The sequence below is a fragment of the Gossypium arboreum genome, chromosome 5 (genome assembly GCF_025698485.1).
Source record: "Gossypium arboreum isolate Shixiya-1 chromosome 5, ASM2569848v2, whole genome shotgun sequence".
Lineage (NCBI taxonomy): Eukaryota > Viridiplantae > Streptophyta > Magnoliopsida > Malvales > Malvaceae > Gossypium > Gossypium arboreum.
Genome location: NC_069074.1, coordinates 23702276 through 23727504, shown reverse-complemented (window position 1 = coordinate 23727504; position 25229 = coordinate 23702276). Strand labels below are relative to the sequence as shown.

Sequence of the window (25229 nt, the reverse complement as noted above, 5' to 3'; positions counted from 1 at the left end):
CCTTGGGAAATTAACAATATTCACAATGTTTGTTTATTGGTATTTAATCTAATGTTTTTATAAATATGGAAAAGGAAAACACATAGGAGAGCTGGCATAACTTTACCAATAAATTAAAAAACTAGACGTAATTACTGACATAATTAAAAAGAAGGAAGGCAAGAAATAGATTGGCATATATTAATTGTTTAGCCAAACCGTTCAACGTGGTTTTCATTTTCAGGCATATGTGTAAATGACAGTTGACATATTTGTTTGAAGTTTGGGTGCCATTTCCAATGGCAAATGGTTTTTTTGGCCCAACTTTTAGTGTGTGGAAATTAATGTTCATGCACCTCTCTATCCACCTTCGTTGTCGCCTTCTAAAGCAACTCTTACGCTATATTAATTACATCTCAAACAATATAATAATTATTACTTATTATTTTAACTCCATATATATATATAAAGGATTTTATATTTACTAAAGGCCTTTTTTGTCCGGACATAATGATAAAGTCTTTATACTATTTTTTGTATTTTTATTAAAAATAAATAGGATATTTTTTAATAAAATTGTTAAGGTTGTACATGGTTATAATCTTACTTGTGAAGTCAGCGAAATTCGGATGAAGTCGATTGAACATGTGGGATGTTTTCTGTTTCATCAACAAGTTTGCTTAATATGACTCCATATTTGATTATTTGGTAATTACTTAATGTTTATGGTATTTGATTTTTTTAGGTAGTTGGTTAAGTGGATTTTTCATTTACGACTATTGATATTTTTATACAAGTTTAATTTTACTTTACTTTGATTCCAATCATGTATATTAATCTGGTAATTTTCATCATTTTAATTTTCTTTCTATTTTACTATGTAAAGCCTAAAAAGTTAATGCCGTTATTTTTGAGTACCGGGATATGTAACTTTTGGCAAATATAAGTACTAAATTAAATAAAAAAGTACAGATACCACATAAGAAAAAAATGTCAAACTCAAATACTAAATAATATATTAAGCCTTTATTTTTTAATTAATCATATTTCATATGATTAATTAAAATAACATTTTAAATGATTGCGTAATGTTACATTTTATACTAAACATTTATTTACTAAATTGGGCTTTTATTAATGATTCCAAAGTATCATTACACTTTTAAGGGCATAATTAGACTAATGGTAAAGTTTAATAGCTTATAAAAATTATTTTAGGTATCTTTTAATCCAAATAAAAGTTTTAAATTGTAGGTCTCGAGATCAAGATCTAATTGCCTCAAGAGATTGTCATAGCAATGTAGAAATTTAGCTTCAAAGTTGCCCTATCTCGAGACGAATGAGCTATTGTCTTGAGACAAAATTCAACTTGTCTCAAGACATGGCATTGTTAGTGTAGATTTTTAGTTTCAAAATTTTTATGTCTTTAGACACAATTTGCATGTCTCGAGACTCAAGACAGGGGACTTGAAATTTTTGCTTTCAAACATTTCTAAACCATACCAAATTTGTTCAAAATCAGTCCAAACATTAACAAAAACTCCTAATTACCCATTCAAAATAGCGTATATCACAAGTATAAGTGCAACTAAACACCCATCTACTTTATTGTTTCATTTAAGTATATGTCATTAACTTAAACCAAAAGCTTAATTTTATACTCTCTTTCAAGCCTTGGTGATGCAATGAGATGTGTTGAGGTCACTATTGCAATTGAGAGCTTCAATCGGATCTTTACTTATGTGTTAAACAACAATGCGTTAAACTACATTATAGCTTAATAAATACCCATAAATTCAAATTTTACCATTACTTTAATTTATTCAATATTAACAACATTACAATTATAATTTCATGAGTGTATCATATTAATCAATAGGTTATTCAATATTTACAAAATTCACTAATAATTTGATTCGCTATTTTATCATTTCACGGCCTAACAGGAATTATTATAAAAAAAATCACTTACCATAACTTTTTAGCCCATGCTAGGCATGTTGAACAAGATAGATACACGGAACATAACACGATACACATAGCACATGAGTGTTAGAAACACGGGCACGAAGTGCATTAACAGAATAGAATGGCATCAGAGTGCAATATCATGAATATCATGATTAACATGGGAGTGCTCGGGCTCTTATGACATGGCAACTATATCCACAAAGTTCAACACTAGTCTACAAGGGCACTCGAATATCACTGGATTTACATTATCTATACACAAATGTGATATTTTACGATTTTCACAATTTAACTACACTTTTGTAGTTCTTTAATTTAGTCCTCATTTTCACAATTTAAAGAATAATTGTAATTTCAATTACAATAATCATGAGATTTTATTCACTAAATCCTTGGTCCATAATACATCATATATTTCATACTCACTATATCATTTTTATTTATAAAATAATAACACGTAAAATTTTTACATGCTTTTTAATTTACTCATTTTTACCACGAAATTCAATATTCACTACTTTGTCACTTTAATAAATTCTCTTTCATGTAACACTTGAATGATTCATTTCAACATTTTTAATACCTATAGTCATTTCTAAATATCTTACGATTTAGTTATTAACATTTTGCATAATATCTTATTTCACATGTCTAATTTTTTCAGGCACTTCACTTCTCTTATTTCAATTATAAAGTTTACAAAGTTTACAATTTAGTCCTTGATAACAAGAGAATTCATGGGTACTTACCTATCACCAATCTCTCATCACTTGTTTTTCCCTTCTTCTTATAACTCGATTCATTTTCTCAAATTCATTATTCAACAACATGCCACGAACATAAAACTTTCCATGAAAAATCTTTAGTTTAACATCATTTTTATACTTTACTAGCAAGATTGAACTTGAAAAGATGATAAAACCTTTATATTCATGCCTTGTTCTCTTGATTTCAAACCTTAGTTTGTTTTTCTATCTCCTCCAACATGAACATACAACCTTCTATCTTGTAATCAAAGTTCACTAGATTGTTGGAGGCTTGATTCTATTAAAAATTTTTGGTGTCATTTCAAGGATTTCTCTCTTAATTTCAAGAAAATGATCAAATTGTAAAGAAAACAAAAGTTTTTTTCTTTCATGGAAAGTGGCGTGAGATGATGATGATTTCTTTTGATCTTTTCTAATTACTTAATCATTAATTAATTAATAAATAAATAAAAATATATAATAATAAAATAATTATAAAATAATCGTAAATTATTCCAGCCATTCATCTTTCAACACCAAATGACCCTTAATTATTACACCTTAATAATTGCTAATTATCCAAATTGAGAAATAAGCACTTTTCCCTTCATAATTCTCTACAATTCCATCATTGAATCAGTATTTACTTTTGGTAAAATTATAATTTAGTCCAATGTATTTCTCAACTTATTCAATTTGGTCCTCATTTAACAATTTTGTATCACAAGGACTTTTGAGTTATTTTTGTAATAGGCTAATTTTGGCCTGGGCCTCCAAAAAATAATAACCGAATAAATAAAGCCAAATGGTGCAATTGGTTGAAAACAAGCCAAAAAGGGCCAAATTGAAAGACAATCATTAAATTGTGGCCAAATAAAAAAGATGGAGAAAGCCAAGGAGTTCAAAATTTGTCGACTTGGTAAAAGGCTAAAAATAGGAATATATGATTTTTTTTGTTTTTATTTTATTTTATTTTATTATTAAATTATTTAGGCTATTTTTAATAAATCTCATGTATATAAATAGGGGTATTTTGTTCTTTGAATGGGGGACTCCTACTTCAATTTGGAATTAGATTATTCTCTCTCTTCCTATTTTCATCGGAATTGAATTATTTTATTTTCTCTTTCAATTACGTGAGAATTTTGTCCATTTCATTTCAATTTCTTTATTTTTTTCTAAATTCGTCCAATTGTTTTCAGCCATTTCGTTTTTTATTGTTTTGCAATTAAGTTTTCATTATTCTTAATTTTGACCCTAAAGTTTGTTTTGACTACATTTTGGTCTTCCTTGAAGCTGCGTGTTTTGGAGGGTGGGGATTATTTCCCTTTTGATCCCTCCTTGTTATTCGCACATTCAAATTGGTCTATTTCCTTTTATTATTTTTTATTTGCCCCAGAATTTTGCTTTAAGGTTCGATTTAATCCTTTTTTTATTTTCGCTATTTTATTATCAAATTAACTAATTGAATATATTATTGCTATTATTATTATGTTCCTATTTATATTTATTTTGTTATTCTAATACTATTATTAGTTATCTAATTTTTATTTATCTATTTATATTTCAACTATTATTATATTTCTATTTCTATTTATATACTAATATTATTTTCATTATTATTTTTCTTATATATGTTTTTACTCTTGTTATTAACATTCTATTTTTTTTTGTTATTATCTATTTTAACTTTTTATACAACATTCATTTCAAATTTTTATACATTATTTATTTTAATATTTTCATATATTATGTATTTTAAACTTTTTTACACATTATATTTTGAGTTGTTTATATATTTAAAGAGTTTTTATATATTATTTTATCTTGAATGGATATTAATTTTTTAAAATTATTTTATATACTTTAGATCGCTTTTATAACATTCATTTTAAATCCTTTTTATGTATTATTTGCTTAGAATTGTTTTATATTTTGTTTTAGATTCTCTTACTTTAAATTTATTTGTTATTTGTGATTCATTATTATAACATTTTGTTTATGAGTTATTACTTTGTATTGTACATTATTATTCCATCGCATTTTATTCGTTTAAAAGGTCGTGTTTTAATATCGTTTAAGTTTAAAATCATTTTATTCAAAAGTTTTCAAAATAAGGCAATACTTGGTATTTGGCATCTTCGGGAGGATTGTGCCCTAACGAGCTGGGTTTCGATTTTCCGTTTGACCAAATAACCAAGTATCCTTTTAAAATTTCATCCATGTTTTCTTAAATTAAAATAAGGCAATATTTTGTGTTTGGAAATTCGAGAAATCGTGCCTAATCCTGCTGGGTTTCGACATTATTAAAATAAGACAATATTTTGTGTTTGGAAATTCGAGAAATCATACCTAATCCTGCTGGGTTTCGACTTACCGTTTGACTAGATAGCCAAATATCCTTTTGAAATTTCAAATGCATGAGTTTTGGAAATTATGAGATGATCTTATATCGAGGGTTTGAAATGTTGTGTCCTATCGTGCTGGTTATGATACTTTATTCCTTCTGAGCGAGAGAATCTCAATATCCTATTCGAGATATCTAATCGTTTTTAAAGGAATTGCGTTTAAAATCTTTTTCCAAATTTTCAACATTAGGACATTAATTGATCAATATGGTACCAATTTTGGGCGTTGCGAGGGTGCTAATCCTTCCTCGAGCGTAACTGACTCCCGAATCCATTTTCTTATTTTTCGTAGACCAAAAACGTTGTTTTAATAAACCAAAATGCTTTATTCAAATGACCGATCACAAGGTGACCCGATCACACCTAAATAAAAAGGATTGGTGGCTACTCCAGGCTTTTTTTTTAAAGTCGATCCCCGTTTTTCCAAATAAATAAAAATGGTTTCGATAATTTTTACTTTTGGTCCTTCAACTTTTCTAAATTTACACTTTAACCTATCAACTTTTGATTATTCACATTTTGGCCCCAACAATTTCCACTCTTTTATGATTTATTCTATATCTTGGATTTATTTTTCTCAACACATGAGTCTTTTCAATTTCCTCTAGTATTCATCTACTTTCTCTACTAACACTGTTAATTCTTATTTTATTTACTTTGAAAATTCTAATTCATATATTCCTGAATTAACCATGTTCACGATTCAAGGGGTTTTAGGGATGTTACAAATTGAACATGATTATAATATATTAAATATTCTAAAGTTACCATAATATAAAAACAAAATCACAATTAAATTTTGAATATAAATAATAATAAGTTGGAACTTATTTTATGATATTTTTGTTACTAATTGAATGAAACTTCCAAAATGTTGAATGCTAATTGTTGAGGGGCTCGAGTCCTTCAAGAGAAGTCTTCAAAGTGTTGCTCATTAGGCAGCCAGTTGAACCCCTGACAATGGTAAGATATTGTCCCCCGGTAAGAGTTTTGTCCCTCGTACTCTATCAAGAATCAGTGAACCTTAAGAGGTTGCCTGAAGAGGTCTAGTTTACAGAGCCGGGAGCGCCTCAATTTGGTGGAGATCATGGAGATATGACCTGCAAAGCTTACAGGAGAGGTGTTAACATTGTGTGTAATATCAATTATGTAATCAGCCGGACTCCCAACAATGTTAAGTATTGTCCTTTGGTGAGGGTTTTGTCCTCTCGTACTCTACTAAGAGCCAATGTGCCTCAAGAGGCTACCTAAAGATGCATAGTTCATAGAATCGAGAGTGTCTCATTTGGTGGTGATATCACCTACGAAGTTCGTGGGAGTGATGTTAGCATAGGGCATAACATTAATCATGAAAATCATTAACCTGCACACCAAAGGACTCAATCTTAAGATACATAGGTCATTTACACATAAGGTACCACTTTTCTTAAGTGATGACCTATAAGCCATAAGTCACGGGTTCAATCCCCATTAGGAGTGAAGACATTCATGTCCCCTTGATGGGTGGTCATACGCCCATGTATGATCAACTATCTGAAGGATGACTCTTAATTATTAATAATTTAAATAATATTATTAATAATATCTCAGAGTTTATTTTATAGTTTTAATATTAAAATTGTTAATATTTAATTTTTTGTAATTATCTTTGCTCTACTTTAATCAATAAATGTAATTAACTCTTATTATATTTAAAAATATAAAATTAATTCGATTAATGTTATTAATATGTTTTTTTCAAAACGATATTTTAAACTTAACAATTTAATATTCATATCATAACATTAAAAGTTAATTCAATTAAACAAAATCTTAATATATAGATAATTTATTTAAAATCTAACTTTATATTTTGCATATAATAATTTTAAACAAAAGCAGTAAATACCTTAAAAAACAAAAAGGCAAGGACTAAAAATGTAATTTACCGAAATTATAATAAATCCTTCAAATAAAGGATGTAATTATTAGTAAATAGGAATTGAAGAAATTATTAGTAAGTGTTACGTATTTTTAAGGTAATTATTAATTATTAAGATAGATATATTTGGCAGGTAAATCTAAAAAGATAAATGTTTAGGAAACAATGGAGAGCAGTTAATGACAATATTCAGTATAATATAAAATAGGAAGGAAAAAATATGAAATATTAAATGAGAAAAAACCATTTATGTATACTATTTAACTTTAGGATCGCAGTAAGATTTTAAATGTATCATCAATACAGATTTTGTAGATGGTAGATATTAAAGGAAATAATATGTTAATTCTGGAATCTATTAATTGATTGAGGTAATGGTAAATCTACATAATATACATGAATCATATCCTAAAGCATTTTCATATTTAGATTTACGAGATCATTTTTACAGGTAATCTATTCGTTCATGACGTGCTTGGCAAAAATTAGTTGTGCACACACAAAAAGTGCATCAACATCTTGGCTACAACAAACATAACATATCGTATTTATTACAATTTCATTACAAAGCTTTTGTTTCGTCTCATGAACTTCATCCAATAATTCAATACAAAACGAGCTACTTATTTTCAACGAAGTTTATAGGAATATAATATTGAATATACTTGGTTTAGTTTAATAATTACTAGAGACGGCAGAGCCGCTTGATACCTAATAGCATAAGACGAAACTTAGGTAGCCAAGATGATTATATTTGATGCCTACAAGACACATGCAAGTTCATTCTCTGGCTTTTGCATTTCCAGCAGCACCAGCAGGGGATGGCATCAATGGAGAACCCTGATCAAACGAAAAGTGGTGACGAAGAGAAGCATGTCACCAGGAAACTGGGTGGTCTTAAGACCATGCCTTTTGTTATATGTAAGGCTTGAATTGATTTGTTTCTTGGTTTTTTTAAGATGTAAAGGGATTTGGGTATTGTATGCTGATTAAATCGTGATTGTTTTTGTGCAGCAAATGAGACGTTTGAGAAAGTTGCAAGCTTTGGTCTTTTACCAAATATGATTTTGTACTTAACGAATGAATATCACATGTCCATTGCTACAGGAGCTAACGTTCTCTTCATCTGGTCTGCAATTTCCAATTTCATGCCAATCCTTGGGGCTTTTCTCTCCGATTCTTTCCTTGGCCGCTTTCTTGTTATTGCACTCGGGACGGTCACCAGCCTTATTGTAAGCGAAATATTTTCTTATAAATCCGTAAGGGAACAAAGGACGGGTTTATTAACGTATTATGTATGATTGCTGTGGGCAGGGAATGAGCTTATTATGGTTAACTGCAGTCTTTCCACAAGCACGGCCTCCTCATTGCGACAGTCCCATGACAGGAAGTTGTGTGAAAGCGAACTCAGCGCAGTTGGCGTATCTGTTCGGGTCATTTGTTCTCATGTCGATCGGAGCTGGTGGCATTAGGCCGTGTTCCTTGGCCTTTGGTGCTGATCAGCTCTATGATCCTAGCAATCCCAAGAACAAGAGGGTCATGCAGAGCTTCTTCAACTGGTATTACGCTTCGGTCGGACTTGCGATCATGATTTCAATAACTGTTATTGTCTATATTCAAGATAAAGCCGGGTGGGTTGTGGGCTTCGGAGTTCCTGTGGGGCTCATGTTCATCTCCACAGTCATGTTCCTATTGGGTTCACCACTTTACATCAAGTTGATGCCGAATAGGAGTTTGTTTACAAGCTTTGCCCAAGTCACGGAAGCCGCTTGGAACAATAGAGACTTGGTTTTGCCACCAATGGAATCTGGTGGAGCCATATGGCACTTTCACAAAGGCTCCAAGCTTATTACACCCACAGAAAAATTGAGGTACCATAAGCATACATTCACACGCGCACACATATACATATATTGTGAACACTGTACCAGATAGTTGATTACGTCAAATTTCATGTCAGGTTTCTTAACAAAGCATGTATGATTAGAAGCCCCGAGGACATAGACATGGATGGGAGGGCTTTAAATCCATGGAATCTATGTACCGTCAAACAAGTGGAAGAGTTGAAAGCATTGATCAAAGTGCTTCCCATTTGGTCTAGTGGGATCATCATCGCCGTAACCATAAGCCAACAGTCATTCCCGGTGCTCCAAGCTAATTCCATGGACAGGCACTTAATTCCTGGAGGATTAAAAGTCCCCGCGGGTTCTTTCGGTGTGTTTGCAATGATCACGTTGACGATATGGGTCGCTGCCTATGATCGAATCATAGTTCCCTTGCTATCCAAGTTCACTAAACGGTCACAAGGACTCAGCCTAAAAGAACGAATGGGGTTCGGCTTACTAATATCCTGCGTGGCAACCGCGGTGGCAGGGTTGGTGGAGAGCAAGCGACGAGCTGCGGCAATAAGACAAGGATTGGCTGATAATCCCTATGGGGTGGTGCACATGAGTGCCATGTGGTTGGTGCCACAGCACTGCCTGATTGGTTTAGCCGAGGGACTCAACGCAATTGGGCAGATAGAGTTCTACTACTCGCAGTTCCCTAAGAGCATGGCCAGCATTGGAGTGGCTCTTTTTACCCTTGGCATGGCAGTGGGGAACTTGATTGGGAGTCTAATTGTTAGTATATTGAATAAGGTGACCAAAACACATGGAAGAGTGAGCTGGGTGTCAAACAGCCTTAATAAGGGTCATTATGACTATTATTATTGGCTTCTTACAGCTCTTAGCGTGGTTAATGTCTTCTATTACTTGCTATGTATTTGGGCTTTTGGATCAACTGAGAACGAGAACAAAGTAGAATGGGATGAAGGGGATGGCATGGAGGATGAATTAGAAGCAGATGACCATGCCAAGGGAAAGGGATCCCCCATTGTTTTTCCCCATTGAATATAATTTCTATGCTTTTGCACTAAAATATTATTATTATTGTTATTATAGTTTGAAGTATACGTAGCTTTGTTAATTAGTGTAAAAATGCGAGGAAGAAATCATCTCCTCTGTTAGTGTATGTAGCTTTCCCTATTTCATCATATGCTAATGCGATAATAGATTTTCACAAGTTTGAAATGTAATACATAGATCATTTTAAATCAAATTTAAAAACTATAAAATATTTCCAAACATAACACTTCATCAAATCTCAATTCTTTAAAATTTAAATTTATAAATTTACAAAAACATACGAAGCATTTAAATCAATTAATGATATAATTATGGGGAAAATATTTGTAGCATTGTTAATAACGGTTTTAAACTTTATAAATAAGATTAGGATGATGACAAGTTTTTTATAAGATATAATAAAATATTAAAAATATAAATATAAATAAAAAATAAGACATATAATAAAATTTTAAATTTATTTGTAGAATTAAAAATATATATTGTCAATGTACTAAATGCTAATCCATAATTATATAAAAACTAATGATATCATTTCTATGAAATATTAAAAAAACTTTGAAGTTGAAATTAGTTTTAAACATATATTTAGATAATTAATTAAAATATTTAAAATAATAGAAGTAAAAAGAAGAAGCTTAAAGCATTCCTAAAATAGTTTAAAGCATTATTTATCTCTTAAAATGTATAATTTTTCATATCTTTGTGTGCTTTTATTTTTAAAGAGATTATTGGCGACTTGAAAGGGGGTATTCAATGAGATTTGAATTTTATAGTTGGAGAGCTAATAAGTTGTGATTGGAATGTTATCTTTAAGCAAATCCTACGAGAGGCAAATTCCGTCGTATACTCGTTGGCTGGTATAATGAAGGAAGTATCGGTTGGTACTCAGATATTTCATAGTGTCCCCTCTTTGGTCAATCATCTTGTCAGGGTGGATAACATGTCAAGTGTTCGAATCTGTTATTTCTTATTTCAAACTAATTAAAAAGTGAGATATGATATTTTTATTAATATTTATATGTAAATTCTAAAAAATTAAATGTAATACATACATCATTTTAAATCAAATTTAAAAGTTATAAAATATTTCTAATATGACACTTCATGAAATCTCAACTATTTAAAATTTAAATTTATGAGTTTACAAAAACAAATGAAGCATTTAAATCAATTAATGATTATATTTATTGGAAAAATATTTGATGCACTATTAATAGAGTTTTTAAATTTTACAAGTAAAATTAGAATAATGATAAGTATTTTCATAAGATATAGTAAAGTATTAAAAACATAAATATAAATTAAAAATAACACATATAATAAATTTTTAAACTCATTTGTGAAATTAGAAGAATATACAGCAAATACTAATCTATAATTATATAAGAAAACTAATGATATCATTTCTACGATATATTAAAAAAAACTTAGAAGTTTGAAATTAATTTTTAAACATATATTTATATAATTAATTAAAATATTTAAAATAATAGAAGTGAAAAAAGCTTAAAGCATTCCTAAAATAGTTTAAAGTATTATTCATCTCTTAAAATATATAATTTTGATATCTTTGTAGAAATAGATTATACTTTTATTTTTAAAGAGATCATTAGTGACTTGAAAGAGGGTATTTAAAGAGATTTGATTATCAGAATTCGAGAGTTATTAAGTTATGATTGGAATGTTGTCTTTAAATAGATCCAACAAGAGATAAATTCCGTCGCACATTCGTTGGCTGGTACGATGAAGGAAGCGTCGGTTGGTATTCCTATATTTCATAATGCCCCCTCCTTAGTCAATCATCTTGTCAGAATAGGATGTTTGGGTGTTTGAACCTGTTAGCTATTGGTAATTTTTTTTTAACTCCCTTCCTTGTTACCAATATATATATATATATACCAATATATATATATATATGTAACTTTTTTCACTTTGGTATATAAATTTCTTTTGCTTGAATTGGTACCTAAAATGACATTTCATTAATTGGTTTAGTCCACTAATGTTAATGGTATTAAAAAAACAGCTAACATGTGATCCAATTAGAATGCACCACGTGATATTTTAAGCTAATTAAAAGTGAGATATGACATTCTCCTTAATATTTATATATAAATTCTAAAAACATAAATATAGAAAAATTCTAGAAAATAGAAAAATTATTTTAAATAAATTAAATGTTAGAAAATTATAAAATTCAAAACAAAATATAAAAAGTAAATATTTAGTTAAAATTTTATAAAAAATAAATGTCAAAATTTAATGTATACACTCTAGAAAAGTGCAATATTTTTTAGCTAAAATACCAAAGAATATATTGAAAAAAACACAAATAAAAACTAAGAAATTAGAAAGAACAAAAATTAAATATATGAATACCGAAAGTGTTGTTTCAATAGGGTCGGAAGCGTGTAAATTATTATACTAAAAAATCACACAAAGTTCAATTCCCAGGGAAGAGAGGTGGATCACAAGGATCTCTTAAATACTAAGTCTTTCCTTAGTCAGAATATCCCTTTTATAGTAATTTAATAGCACAATTAAATACTACTATTATACCCTCAAATATTGAAAGAAAAATAGGACAAGAAAGAACACAAGAGTTTTAACGAGGTTCGGTAAATTATACCTACGTCCTCGGGCACTAACACCAGATGATAACTTTACTATCTCCAAAATATTACAAACAAATAGAATTCCTTAAGAATTCTCAAATGGGAGAAGAGAGAAAACTAAGAGAGAAAGATTGGTTGGGATGAATTGAAATGAGAAATGAGAAGGCCTATTTATAGTTGAGGTTCAAGGACCAAACAATAAATAGCCCATTATCTCAAGGACCAAAAAAAAATTATCCCATGCCACTTTTTCAAAGTCAACTTTAGGGTGCTAAACTTGCACCACTTTGGATTGTTTGCCATTAAAATTGTCTACCATTAATCATAATGTTAACAATCTCCACCTTGAAGATTTGATTAGGATAATCACATCTTCACACACTTCCTTCAACTCCCCAAATTCGATAAAGCTATCTTTTGTAGTGTCTCCAAATGCGCTCTCGAGCGCCATACACCTGAAGGTGCTCAAATTCTCAGGATGTTAATCAAGTTCAAACAATGATTAAACTTGATTGTTGTTACCACCTTGGTCATCATATCTGCGGGATTATCTGCTGTCGGAATCTTCTGAAGTAGAATTTTTCCTTTTTCAAAGACTTCCCGCACAAAGTGATATCTTACGTCGATATGCTTGGTTCTTGAATGATAGACTTGATTTTTCGCTTCCATTGTCCGTTCTAAGCCGCTTGATTTTCTTGCCAGTCTGGTTTTCGATCATAGTTTTCCATTTAAGAAAAACTCTAAGCACTTCATCCTTAGTTCTCATGGTATACACCCAAACTCTTCTGGAAAAGTCATCAACAAAAGTAACAAAGTAGTGTTTTCCTCCCAACGAAACTGTTTTGGAAGGCCCCCACACATCTGAGTGAACATATTCCAAAATACCTTTTGTATTATGGATAGCGATCTTAAATTTCACTCTCTTTTGCTTTCCCGAACACAATGCTCGCAAAATTTTAATTTGCAAGCCTTTGCACCTTTCAACAATCCTTGCTTTGCCGAATTTGCAAGGAATTTTCACGGCATGTCCCAACTTCATATGCCACAACGCATTGAGTCCAATTCTTTGTTCTTGGAAGGCTGCATGATCGCTCCAATAACTGTACTACCTTGGTAGTAATACAAGTTATTTTTCCCGATGCCCTTCAATATCACAAGTCGCCAGATGTCACTTTCAAAACCCCATCTCTCATAGTAACGATGAACCATTGGATTCCAAGGCTCCCAATGAGATGAGATTTTCTTCAAACCGGCACGCATCAACATCGCTTAGAACTCGGTTGATCCATCTTGATTCTTTAATTGGATTGAACCTATCCCTACAGCTTTTACTGAGCATTGTCATTGCCCATATAAACAACTCCTCCATTTAGTTCTACTAAATCGAGAACCACTCCGGTTAGGGGACATATGATAGGTACAACCCGAATCCAATATCCACTCATCCGAATGGAGCAGCGATGATGATGCAACCATGATAATTGAGTCACGGTATCATGCTTTGCAACACAAGCATCTACAGACTTTTCCCTTATTCTTCACTTTGGACAATTTTTCTTCTAGTGGCCTTTCTCATGACAAAAGGCACATTCATCTTTCCAGTCCGGACTTTGACTTTGATCTCCCTTTTGAGTTTTCTTCCGAGTGTATGAACGACCTCGGACTACTAAAGCTTCTGTATCTCTGATTGAGTTTTTCTGTTTGTCCTTCTTTCTCTGTTCATAACTGTATAAGGCCGCATGACTTCGCTCGAGATATATCACTCTGCCATGAAGTAGAGTAGTTTCTAGGAACTCAAACTCCTCGAAAGTGACCCCAACAAATCAAAGCCAAATCTTCATCTTTGAATGTCTCATCCATATTCAAAAATCGGTGACTAACCGATTAAATTTGGTGATGTGATCATTCATTGTGGTACTTGGGACGTAAGTGAAGCGAAACAGTCTTTTCTTCAAGTGGAGCTTATTTTGACTGTTTTTCTTCAAAAAATTTTCTTCAAGTGCCACCCACAACTTATTTGCGAAGTCTCCTTTGAAAAGCATACCTCTGCTCTCGAGAAAGGCATGATCGAATTGTGCCACATGCCAACCGATTGATCGCCTTCCAATCTTTCTCCCAGTACATCATCTGGTTTCTCTTCATCAATGGCAATGTCTAGACCTGCTGAAAAGGGCATCTAGAACCTCACTTTGCCACATACCAAAATGGCCCGTGCCATCAAAGATCTCCACGCCAATCTTGCATTTGCAATTGTCGGTCTTGTCCACATGGACGATGTTGAAGCTCCTACACCGACCGCTTTTCTCCATAATCTTTCAATATACCTAAGGAAATCTTTTACGATGTGGAAGATCGGTTTAAGCGCAACCACAGAGCATACTACGATTAACCTTCTACTCGATACCACTTGTTGTTTCAATAGGGTTGGAGCGTGTAAATTATTGTACTAAAAATCACACAAAGTTCAATTCCCAAGAAAGAGGTGGATCACAAGGATCTCTTAAATACCAAGTCTTTCCTTAGTCGAATATCCCTTTTATAGTAATTTAATAGCACAATTAAATACTACTATTATACCTCAAATATTGAAAGAAAAATAGGACAAGAAAGAACACAAGAGTTTTAACGAGGTTCGATAAATTATACCTACGCCCCGGCACTAACACCGGATGATAACTTTACTATCTCCAAAATATTACAAACAAATAGAATTCCTTAAGAATTCTCAAATGGGAGAAGAGAGAAAACTAAGAGAGAAAGATTGGTTGGGATGAATTGAAATGAGAAATGAGAAGGCCTATTTATAGTTGAGGTTCAAGGACCAAATAATAAATAGCCCATTATCTCAAGGACCAAAAAAAAATTATCTCATGCCACTTTTTCAAAGTCAACTTTAGGGTGCTAAACTTGCACCACTTTGGATTGTTTGCCATTAAAATTGTCTACCATTAATCATAATGTTAACAGAAAGATATATATTTTAGAGGAAAAAAATTAAACGGTATTTAAAAAAATAAAAATATATGATTTCTTAAAATTTTCTTAAAATATTAGCAATTCAAATTAATATTCGTTGGCCAACGTGGGTCAACATTTTTATAAATTATATAATTTTTTATTTTTAGAATTATTAAGAATTTATATACATATATTTAATTTCAGGATACCAATTTCACATTCTTATTGATTGAGATGATTACGTGAGGGGCGTATCAACTTATTTAAACTTCATTAGATTGAATTGGTTTAGACAATGAAAAAGAAAATATTTAGGTACCACGATCAGAAAATGGTACACTCTTTGAACAAATCATGCTTTTAAGACATATGGTCGGGTAAAAAATGAAATTGATATCATCAGATATACCATGCAAATCAGAGCCTGGTTTACGGCAGATGAAGAATGAGAAAAGCCATTGCTGACGAAATTCTTAGTTCTTAGCTCCCATTATCGCATACTGAAGTCTCTTTAGATTGTTTCCCCCTCTAAAACAAGGTATTATACTACATACATTTTTATGTTATAACAGATGCCAGCCAATTGAGGAACCAGAGAACCTGAAAACCGCTAAATCCAAACCCCATGACATTGAAGTCCAAGCCCACTTAATCCCTAAACTCAAGACCTTCCTGTTTGATTTCCGCCGCAGCGCCGTCCCTTAAGTAACCATCACCATCACGGCCTCCGCCGTCATAGCTTCCTTGGAGACCACCAAATCCTCCGCTTCCTCCACTGCTGTTGTACCCGCCGTTTCCTCCTCGAAGTACACCGCCGTTTCCCGCGGTATGTTCCTTCCGTCAATATTCTGACCTGTGATTCCTTCGGTAGTATCCCTTGTAGCTTTCTTATCACGGAAAGCAATGAAAGCGAAGCCTCGGGATCTTGTAGTCCCGTTAGATTTTTAGAACATTCATTCGGAAGCTTTGAACCCATTTTTAGATTTTTGAGAATTTAGTTTGTTGAGTCTGTCTATTGTAAATAGCTACTATGGTTGCGTTTGGTGAAATTCAATATTTCTTCACTTGTTAAGTTTGAGTTTGAGTTTTTGATCTTAACACTCTTTATACAATAATTTTTTTAAACTATTTCAGAAATGACCAATTTTGATAACGATTTTAATGTCAAAATGGTGCTTTTTAGTAAGGTACAATGACTAAAATGAAATTTGCAGTATAATCTAATATACTTTAATAAAAAAAACCCACCCTTATTTTATTATATCTGGTGAATGCAGACGGTTTTATTTTATTTCGTTACATTACAGTTACAGCAAAGTTCTAGGGATTTTGGGCAGCACAACTTTGCTGAAGTTGAAATCTTGGAACCAGCTGCTCTGTTGGAGAAGCCCATATTGGTTCCTTGACAATGAACAAGCAGCAGCAGCAAGTCATCCATATTCCACCCAACCCCCTGTTTCCCCCACCCACCAACCCACCGGTGAGTTCATCAATTCTCATTTCTTTTTCTCTTTTTTCTGATTATTTACTGATATATACACTATACAGAAAAGGTTTATGCTGCCTTAATTGAACCGAAGCATGCCAATACTATCATAAGGTAAGGTAATAATACTACCTCTTTTACTTTTATTATAATTATTTTTTTATTATGGATTGTATTAGTAATTACTAATATTACTTTTCTTGAATGGAATTGGATGGAATGGGAATGGTAGGCGGCTTAATCAGATTGCACCCCTTCAAAATCTCCAGCATTTGAAGCGGATTCAGAAAAAGCAACTCCAAGGGGGTTAGTAATGCTAATATTATCCCTTTTCTTTATTCTTACAAAAGTGTACATTTGAAATTTTCTCCTTTTATTTCATTTCCATATCAACAGACCTTCATTCAAATGTTCATAATAACTAATACCAGCTGTATTCAATTGTTGGAGGAGCTAAGTTTCTCTTTTGAGTATATGTTTGTGACAATTGCCTCATGTGACAGGAAAACCAGAGTTGTATGTCGTATTATGTTTAGCTTCAGAAAATGAAACACAATCTAATAGAATGCCACCGGATGTGGAAGATATCGTCAATTCCTACCACTTGACTCCTTTCATTACTGAAGTGGGTTATCTTCTTTTTATATTTTGTAATACTATTTTCTCTAATACTCATCTTATTTCTGACCAGTGGGTCATCTAATACGAAATCAAAAGAGTTTTGAAGTTTGCGTGTAACAACAAATAATAGCCATGGCTTACTGCCGTTGCTTTATGTGCGATGGAGGTGCCATCAACAATTGATTCTTTTAACTTGTTTCTTTTATAGCTTTTTTCATTGCCCTTTTTGCGCTCTTTATGGAATGGTTGTTGTTTCAAAACTTAGGACATAGTTTGCACCCTTTATATTTTGTTCCATTCTTTCTCTTGTGCTTGTGTATGCACCTCTATATGTATCTCTCTCCCACTTTGTCACTGTCTGCTGTTGTTATTACTCCATTGCCACATTGTGCTTTTCTAAGTTATTCTGTAGGAATCTCTCATTTATTTTGTCATTCTTTTGTTAATAATTTCATATGGCTAAAATCAAGGGAAGTTGGAAGTTTTTTATTGAACAGTTCTTTTCCTTGACATCTTCCTGTCAAATGTTTTTATTTGAAGCTTCCTCTACTGAAGGCATGGCTTTTTGGATTTACTTTTAAGCTATTGTTTATATTTCACATTTACCTAAATGACTTGTAGGTTAACAAATATGCTGCATTATCAAAGGAAGAGTGGGAAGAACAGTGCAAACTATGGCCAACCTCATACCATCCGCCAACCTAGTAAGCCCTACATCTTTGGTTTACAGTTTTTTGAGTTAAAGTCTGGTAGCCATTAATCATAAATTTTATAAACACTGATATGAAGCTGAGAAAGGGTATGCAACTGATAACCATTACTTAGAAATTGTATGAACTGTGAAGAAGTGAACGGTGTTCAGTTTAAATATTTAACCATTTAGTGACCTGTTGCAAATTTGAGGTGTAGAATTTTATGGTTCAAGGTCTTTAAGTTATAGGGTAAACTACACCACAGGTCACCCAACTAGTGTCTCTTTACTTTTTTGGTCACCCAACTATCAAATTTTTTTTTAATTTGGTCACCCAACTAATCGATATGTTTTTTTTGGTCCATTTCTGTTAAGTGCTGTTAAATCTCTGACGGAAGGGTGATGTGGCAGTTAAAAAATTGGTATAATAACAAATTTAGCCCTCAACTTTTACATATTATATCGATTTAGTCATAATTTTAAAAAATCAACCCTCAAAATTTACAAATGGTTTCAATTTCATCCTCAAAATCTTTATCATGAAAAAATTCAGCTTACCATCCATGAACCATTGTCCATCAGATAAAATATAAGCCTTTTTAATTGAAAGATTCAGATCTGTTAAAACCTGAACAGCATTCAACAAAATTCCATGTCTTCTAGCTCTATCAACCTGATGAAAATAAAAAAGCCCAAAATAGGAGCTTGAATGAGTAAAAAAAAAAAAAAAGCTTTGAAACCCAGAATCAAAATCAAACATAATACGAACCAGGGTGTACTCATCCTTATAACAAGCTTTTCATATTCATCAAGACAAGCATGCCACTCCATTTTTTTTTTTGTTCTTAGATTGTTGTTTCTTTGTAAAACCCCCAAAAAGATGGAAGCATGAAAGGGAAAAAGGAACCCCTTTTATGTATAGAAAAGAGGGAAAAACAACAATGGTGTTGGCTGAATCAAACAAGGCTAAATGTCAGTTATGCTCAAGACTCTTTCGCTTTGTGTTTCCTTCAACTAAATCGCTATTAACAACCGTCCGTCAAACTCTTTTAAATTTGAGGATCAAATTGAGACCATTTGTAAATTTTGAGGGTTAATAATTTAAAATTATGACTAAATCGAAAAAATATGTAAAACTTGAGGGCTAAATTTGTTATTATACCAATTTTTAACTGCCATGTCACCCTTCCATCAGAGATTTAACAGCACTTAACAGAAATGGACCAAAAAAACAATCTTGATTACTTGGGTGACCTAATTAAAAAAAAAATTGATAGTTGGATGACCAAAAAAGAAAAGAGGCAATAGTCAGACACATCATATAACTTACGAAGCTGCGATAGTCTAAATGTGTGCTTTAAAGTTTGGGCTATTGACTAGTCAACTCCACTATTAGGACTAAAACTGTTTATTGAGTTTTAATAAGAAGCTAAAATGGTGTCAAATCTTTGAGGAAAAAAATAGCAATTGTTACATAGTGGAACTCCCTTGAGATCTAAATGTTGTGAACTGCAATATCATTTAGTACTCAAAATATGCTCTTACTTTAATAGTGTGAAACAATAGCCTAAAAAGTGTTTTATTGATTTTTCTTCTTTTTTTGATATATTAACGCATAAAATGCTTTGCGTGAGAAAATAAATGTAGAAGGATGGGAAATGGTGTTCATGTGCTTATTCAAACTAAGGGATATTTTAGTGGATTATAATCATTATGTAAGTACCGGCTTCGGTTACAGGTGGAATATTTTGAACTGCATATTGGCCATTACCTTTAATTGGTGGGATTTAGAGTTGGAAATGGTGCTTGGATTCTTAAATGTTTAGTTCTAATTATTCATGGTGCTAAAATTATTTTGTCTGTCGTTTGCAGCTGCCACATGCTATAATATGTTCCTTATATGCTTACTTTTTCTCTCCCTTTTGTTCCATTTGCAGCAATATTCCTGGCATTACTGGATTTAGTGAGGAGGATTCTAAAGCAGTTTTCAATTTTATGAAGTCTACAGTAGAGTTGGCGAAATCTGGTGATCATTTGGTAATTATGTCAATTCTTTTCTCATGCACCAGCTTTATTGTTTGAGGATACGTGTGGGATACTTGAATGCATGAATCCCAGTCCATTTGCAATTACAGAGCCTATACAGTGGATAGCTTCTATAAGTAATTTAGAATATAAGAGTTTGTAGTGATTTCTAGTAGGCTAACAATAGTAGGACCCTATGATTGTTTCGTTGAAGTGGACCTCAAGATAACATAAGATGCTTGCCCTAGAACAAGTATTGTCAAGTCGAAACACTCAATCAGTAATCTGAAATCTTAGTTAAAATTCTCAAGTGTCCCAATAATTCGATATCAAAATATCTGAACTCTCAGTATCTCAAAATATATTAATCTGAATGACCTGGACATTTTTGACTAAACACTAAACGTAAAAAAATGCACACTAGGAAATAAAACCCTACAGTCCTAATACTTGGAAAATAGGTGAAATTCTAATAAATATAAATAAAATCTAAAATAGCCTATGTATATGAGAGAATTGTGCTAAGGTTTGAATGTAAAATCTGTACCCAAGCCCCACTCATTACCAACATTGGCCAAGACATGACACTTCACTCTACAGAGGCTGCTAGTAACACTAGACCAGTGTTGTTACAAGTTAGGCATTGTCCCTTAGGATCAAACAACAAAAGTCCTGAAGACCCTTTCTAGGTCTTATTTGGTCAGATGCATGCTTGGTGAGCCTACGCACGCTTTTGTAAGATGATAGATCATAGATGATATCTAATTTCTTTTATTTTCATTAATTTCACCTTTATTAGTAAGAAAGAGGACAGTACCAAACTTTCTGCCTTCTCATATTTGAGTATTCAATTGCAGACAAAGGATTATAAAGAAATCCTGCGTGTTGACCAACAAAAGAGAAAGGAAAGTTTTGCATCTTTGTAGGACAAACTGGAGATCATATAAAACGCACACATACTTATTGTGCCTGGCCTCACTCAAGTGGATGCTTTTCTTGTGCCTTGCGCATTAGGCAATATAAAGGTTCTAGCACCAAGAATGTGCCTTGCACCCTAAACAAGGGGCTACAGTCTTTATAATGCTTTGTGTTGCGTATCAAGGTAAAACAAGACAAGTGTCAGAAAGAAGTAGTATTGTGGTGTCTATTCAGCCTATGCTGATGTAGGACTTTATAAAGGCTACAATTGTTATACTTATACCTTAGTGTTATTTATCTTTAAGTAGGATTTAATTTTTTTGCGCGATTTAGCTTTTGTAGAATCTCTTGGTATGATGTGCTGTTCTGCTAAGACCTAAGAGTTCACTAGAAAATAGATTCGATGCATGTGATTATTAATGAATTGTCTATTGCTTCTTATGAAATCACCTTTGAGGAGATAGCTTTCGTTAAAGTGCTTTTAGTTCCTGCCTTGTCACTTATATGAATTTATCATTTTTCAAATATTAGTATTTTAACATGGTTGATTGCAATCTTGGCAATGCCATGTCAATAGTAAAATTGAAAGAAGATTGAGAAAACAAAGAGAGCTAAAGAAAAAGGATAAACTCGAAGGAAACGTCTAAATCTTAAGTCAGTAGTTCAAATTGTCAATGATCAGTGCAACAGATGTTGCAGAATAAGCTATGCATATGAGCTCTTCCCTAATATAAACCACATACAGTACAACCTAAATTAGTAAGGCCAAGTAGAAATCAGTCACTTTTCCTTGTAATCCATTTTCGGTGGTGCTTCGTTCCTTAGTTTCTTTTGGTTGTGGATAGTATGTTATTCTTGTCTAATTCTGCATTTTTCTGCAGATTGTCAATGCTGCTATGATAGTGGATCCATTAGTTGGGCAGATAATTGCAAGTGCATGTGATGAAGTCTGCTCTTGGCATATGGGAACAAGCAAAGCAAAGACTGAAACCTGTGACTTTAAACAGTTAGAAGGATTCACTTCTCATGATGATGCGAACATCACAGCAAAAGATATAACTTTCCTTTCAAATGGGTCTGCTAACAATCTCCAACAATGTTACAAGGCAGTATCTTGTTTAAACCCTTGGTGGTTTGCACAACAATCATTCCATTCAAGTCCTTGTTATTGTCACCCGTTACGACATGCTGCCATTGTTGCTATAGAAGCTTCTGCTGCCAGGGACAGACATTTGTTCCCTGGTTCTGGGCATAATGAGAAGTCATATGGAGTTGATTGTAATTCTTCTTCCTCAGGTTCTCTAGCAAAGAGACAAAGGGTCGACCTTGAAAATGTGAGTTAACATTCTTCTGCTTCTGAACCTCTGTCTTGGTGATCCTTATAAACAGAGGTTAAGATGGGGGCATATCCTCCAATTTTGTTTTAGAATTCTGGTGAAGTATCTGTTTGCTGCATGCAAATATATATATGTTATGATTTTTCTAGGTTTCTTTTATCAAACAAAAACAAATGTAATGGTTTTTCCTCATTTTTCTTCGCAGTTTACTTTAAGGCTTTAACAAAAATTATATCAACTGGGGTTTTCTAAACAAGAACAATTTTTTGATCATTAATAGCAAATTGTCAAATGTACGTGAAGTAGGTTAAGTTTGCTCTTTGAAAGGTTTGTTTTTACTAGTTTTTCATAAGAATACCATTTGAAATATAGATTTACATAACAAGACAAATCGAAAGTCATATCTAATGATTTGTTTTAGGTCAAAAATAGAGGGGAGCAGGATGCTAATACTGAAGGTTCAAACTCCTTAGGAAGGCCGTATCTGTGTACTGGCTATGACATCTATCTCATCTGGGAGCCTTGTGTAATGTAAGTTGTTAACAGAACTTATCTCTCTTCCTTTTTACATTTTACCTGATATAAAATAATTTCAAAGAAATTTTAAATTGAATAAATTAAATGTAGCTAATTTAATCTCATTTGAGATTAAGATTAGAAATATTTAATTGCAAACACCAACCCTTGTTAATTTCTATTGATGGATGGGATTTTCTTTGTGGTTGCTTGCTTGTGTCTGGATAAAAGCACAACAGATTTGATCAGGGGTCTGCTTTTCCTTATATTTTAGGCTATTTTTCTCTTCAAGAGCATGCTTGTTGGTTAAGCAACAAGAACTACCTGCCGTTTTGTGTCTTCTGAATTTTAGCTATAATCTTTTTGATGAATCTCGACCAAGTACTCGTCCTTAGGAGTTGAAATGCATGTTGCTCCAACTCTTTTTTTCCCCTTCTGAAGTATTGTCTAACACATTTTTGGACTTGGTTATGGAAATATGACCTTTCGACTGTCCAATACATGGAAAAACTTAGAAGAACATACCTCATGTTTGGCGCATGCCAACATTTGCACACACGTCCAAGTAACATAAGTTGAAATAGTCATTATGCTAAAGATGGTAGCTATGTTGGAAAATATTTCTTACACTTGAGCCTCTTCGGTTAAACTTGGCTGGTAAAACCTTTTGATCATTCCTTCTTTAGATCATTAAAATCATCTTAAGGCTTTGATTGGTGCATCACTAACTAGCGGCTATCAACAAACTTTTAATCCGAGCTGTAAATTTTGCCGAAGGAAATGATTATTTGTGCAAGAGAAAAATTTTTTGTTTACCTATACTGCTGACATTTTACTTTTGGATGTGATGCCATTATCTGAAACGTGGACATTTGGTTTTGCATTTTGAAGGTGTGCCATGGCTCTTGTTCATCAAAGAATTAGGCGCATATTTTATGCATTACCGAATCCTGAAACTGGGGCATTGGGAAGCGTTCATAGGTTACAGGGTGAGAAAAGCTTAAATCATCACTATGCAGTTTTCAGAGTGGTCATGCCTGAACTTGAATTTCCAGTAGAAAGATAGCTCTTGTGATATTTCCTGCTGACATGTTCGATACCATTTTTCTTTTACAAATTTCTAGAAATTCATCTTGTATTGTTATCTTTTGTTATGGAAATTGTAATGCTAATTGATATTGAAACTGTAACTGTAATTGAGTGATGATAATACTAGTAGATCCAAGTTAATTTTATCTGTTTATGTTCCAAGTCTACTTGAAATGAAAGACAAAGTATGGTTCAAAAAAAGAAAATGAAATTAAAGACAAGTAATATTCACTTATTTATCCAGAAAAAGCAAGTAAGGTTATGCTTCCTTCTCTAGAAAGAAGTAAAAGAGATGGTTACGGCAAAAAAAAGTAAAATAAATGGTGGCCGTGTTTGGAATCATTGTTTATATTTGTCAAGCATTCAAGCTTCCGTGCGGTTGGTTTCTTAATACTTGTGTTGGCCAGGTGGCTGGTCATTCAAATTATCATTCTTCTGCCCATACTTTTTAATTTTTCATTGAGATGTTTCGATATTCAAATGCGAAACTCCAATTAAGTATGGAGTCAACTCACATTTAATTTCTAAATGATAATAAAGTTTTAGTGCTGTCCATAAAACTTGATGATTCTATCTAGTAGGCATTGGTAGCAACTCTATACTGAAAATTAGGATACTTGATCTGGCTTAATCTAAAATTTTAGATTATTTTTAAGCTTGAATTCGGTGTAATAATACCTAAACTTAACTTAAATAAAAATATTAAATCTAAACTTTACTTGGCATGTTCATATAAATATTTTTATATTATCTTTTGTATAAAAATAAATTTAAAAATATAATACATCAAATATACTACAAATTTTAAAATAAATATATTAAAATATATTAAAAAAATTTATAATTAAATAACACATAGCAATAAAATAATATTAAAATAACAACAAACAACTGTAAAAAAAAATTAGTCAATTCGAGCCCGATCAGGTCTAGCCTAAATAAATGGATCATTTAGAAAATAGATCATTTTTAACTAAATTCTCTCACTTCTTATGACTTAATTGAAATTATTTTGAATTAAGTTTAACATTTGAATGTC

General features: G+C 32.2%; 2 protein-coding genes across 2 annotated transcripts; both read left to right on the top strand.

Moving 5' to 3' along the window:
- The first annotated feature begins 7492 nt into the window (after positions 1-7492).
- Positions 7493-10101, top strand: LOC108478042 (protein NRT1/ PTR FAMILY 1.1-like). Its single transcript, XM_017780476.2, has 4 exons — positions 7493-7946; positions 8040-8257; positions 8340-8896; positions 8986-10101. Exons 1-4 carry the CDS (start codon positions 7847-7849, stop codon positions 9914-9916), a joined length of 1806 nt encoding a protein of 601 aa, XP_017635965.1. The 5' UTR covers positions 7493-7846; the 3' UTR covers positions 9917-10101.
- Positions 10102-15733: 5632 nt separating this feature from the next.
- On the top strand, positions 15734-24336 carry LOC108479642 (tRNA-specific adenosine deaminase TAD3). The gene is given in 11 exon segments (XM_017782360.2): positions 15734-16333; positions 16815-16949; positions 16952-16987; positions 17056-17107; positions 17226-17299; positions 17497-17618; positions 18236-18318; positions 20243-20342; positions 22130-22582; positions 23007-23116; positions 23993-24336. Coding segments are annotated over 10 exon segments (1239 nt in total). The 5' UTR covers positions 15734-16333; positions 16815-16915; the 3' UTR covers positions 24168-24336.
- The last annotated feature ends 893 nt before the right edge of the window (positions 24337-25229 follow it).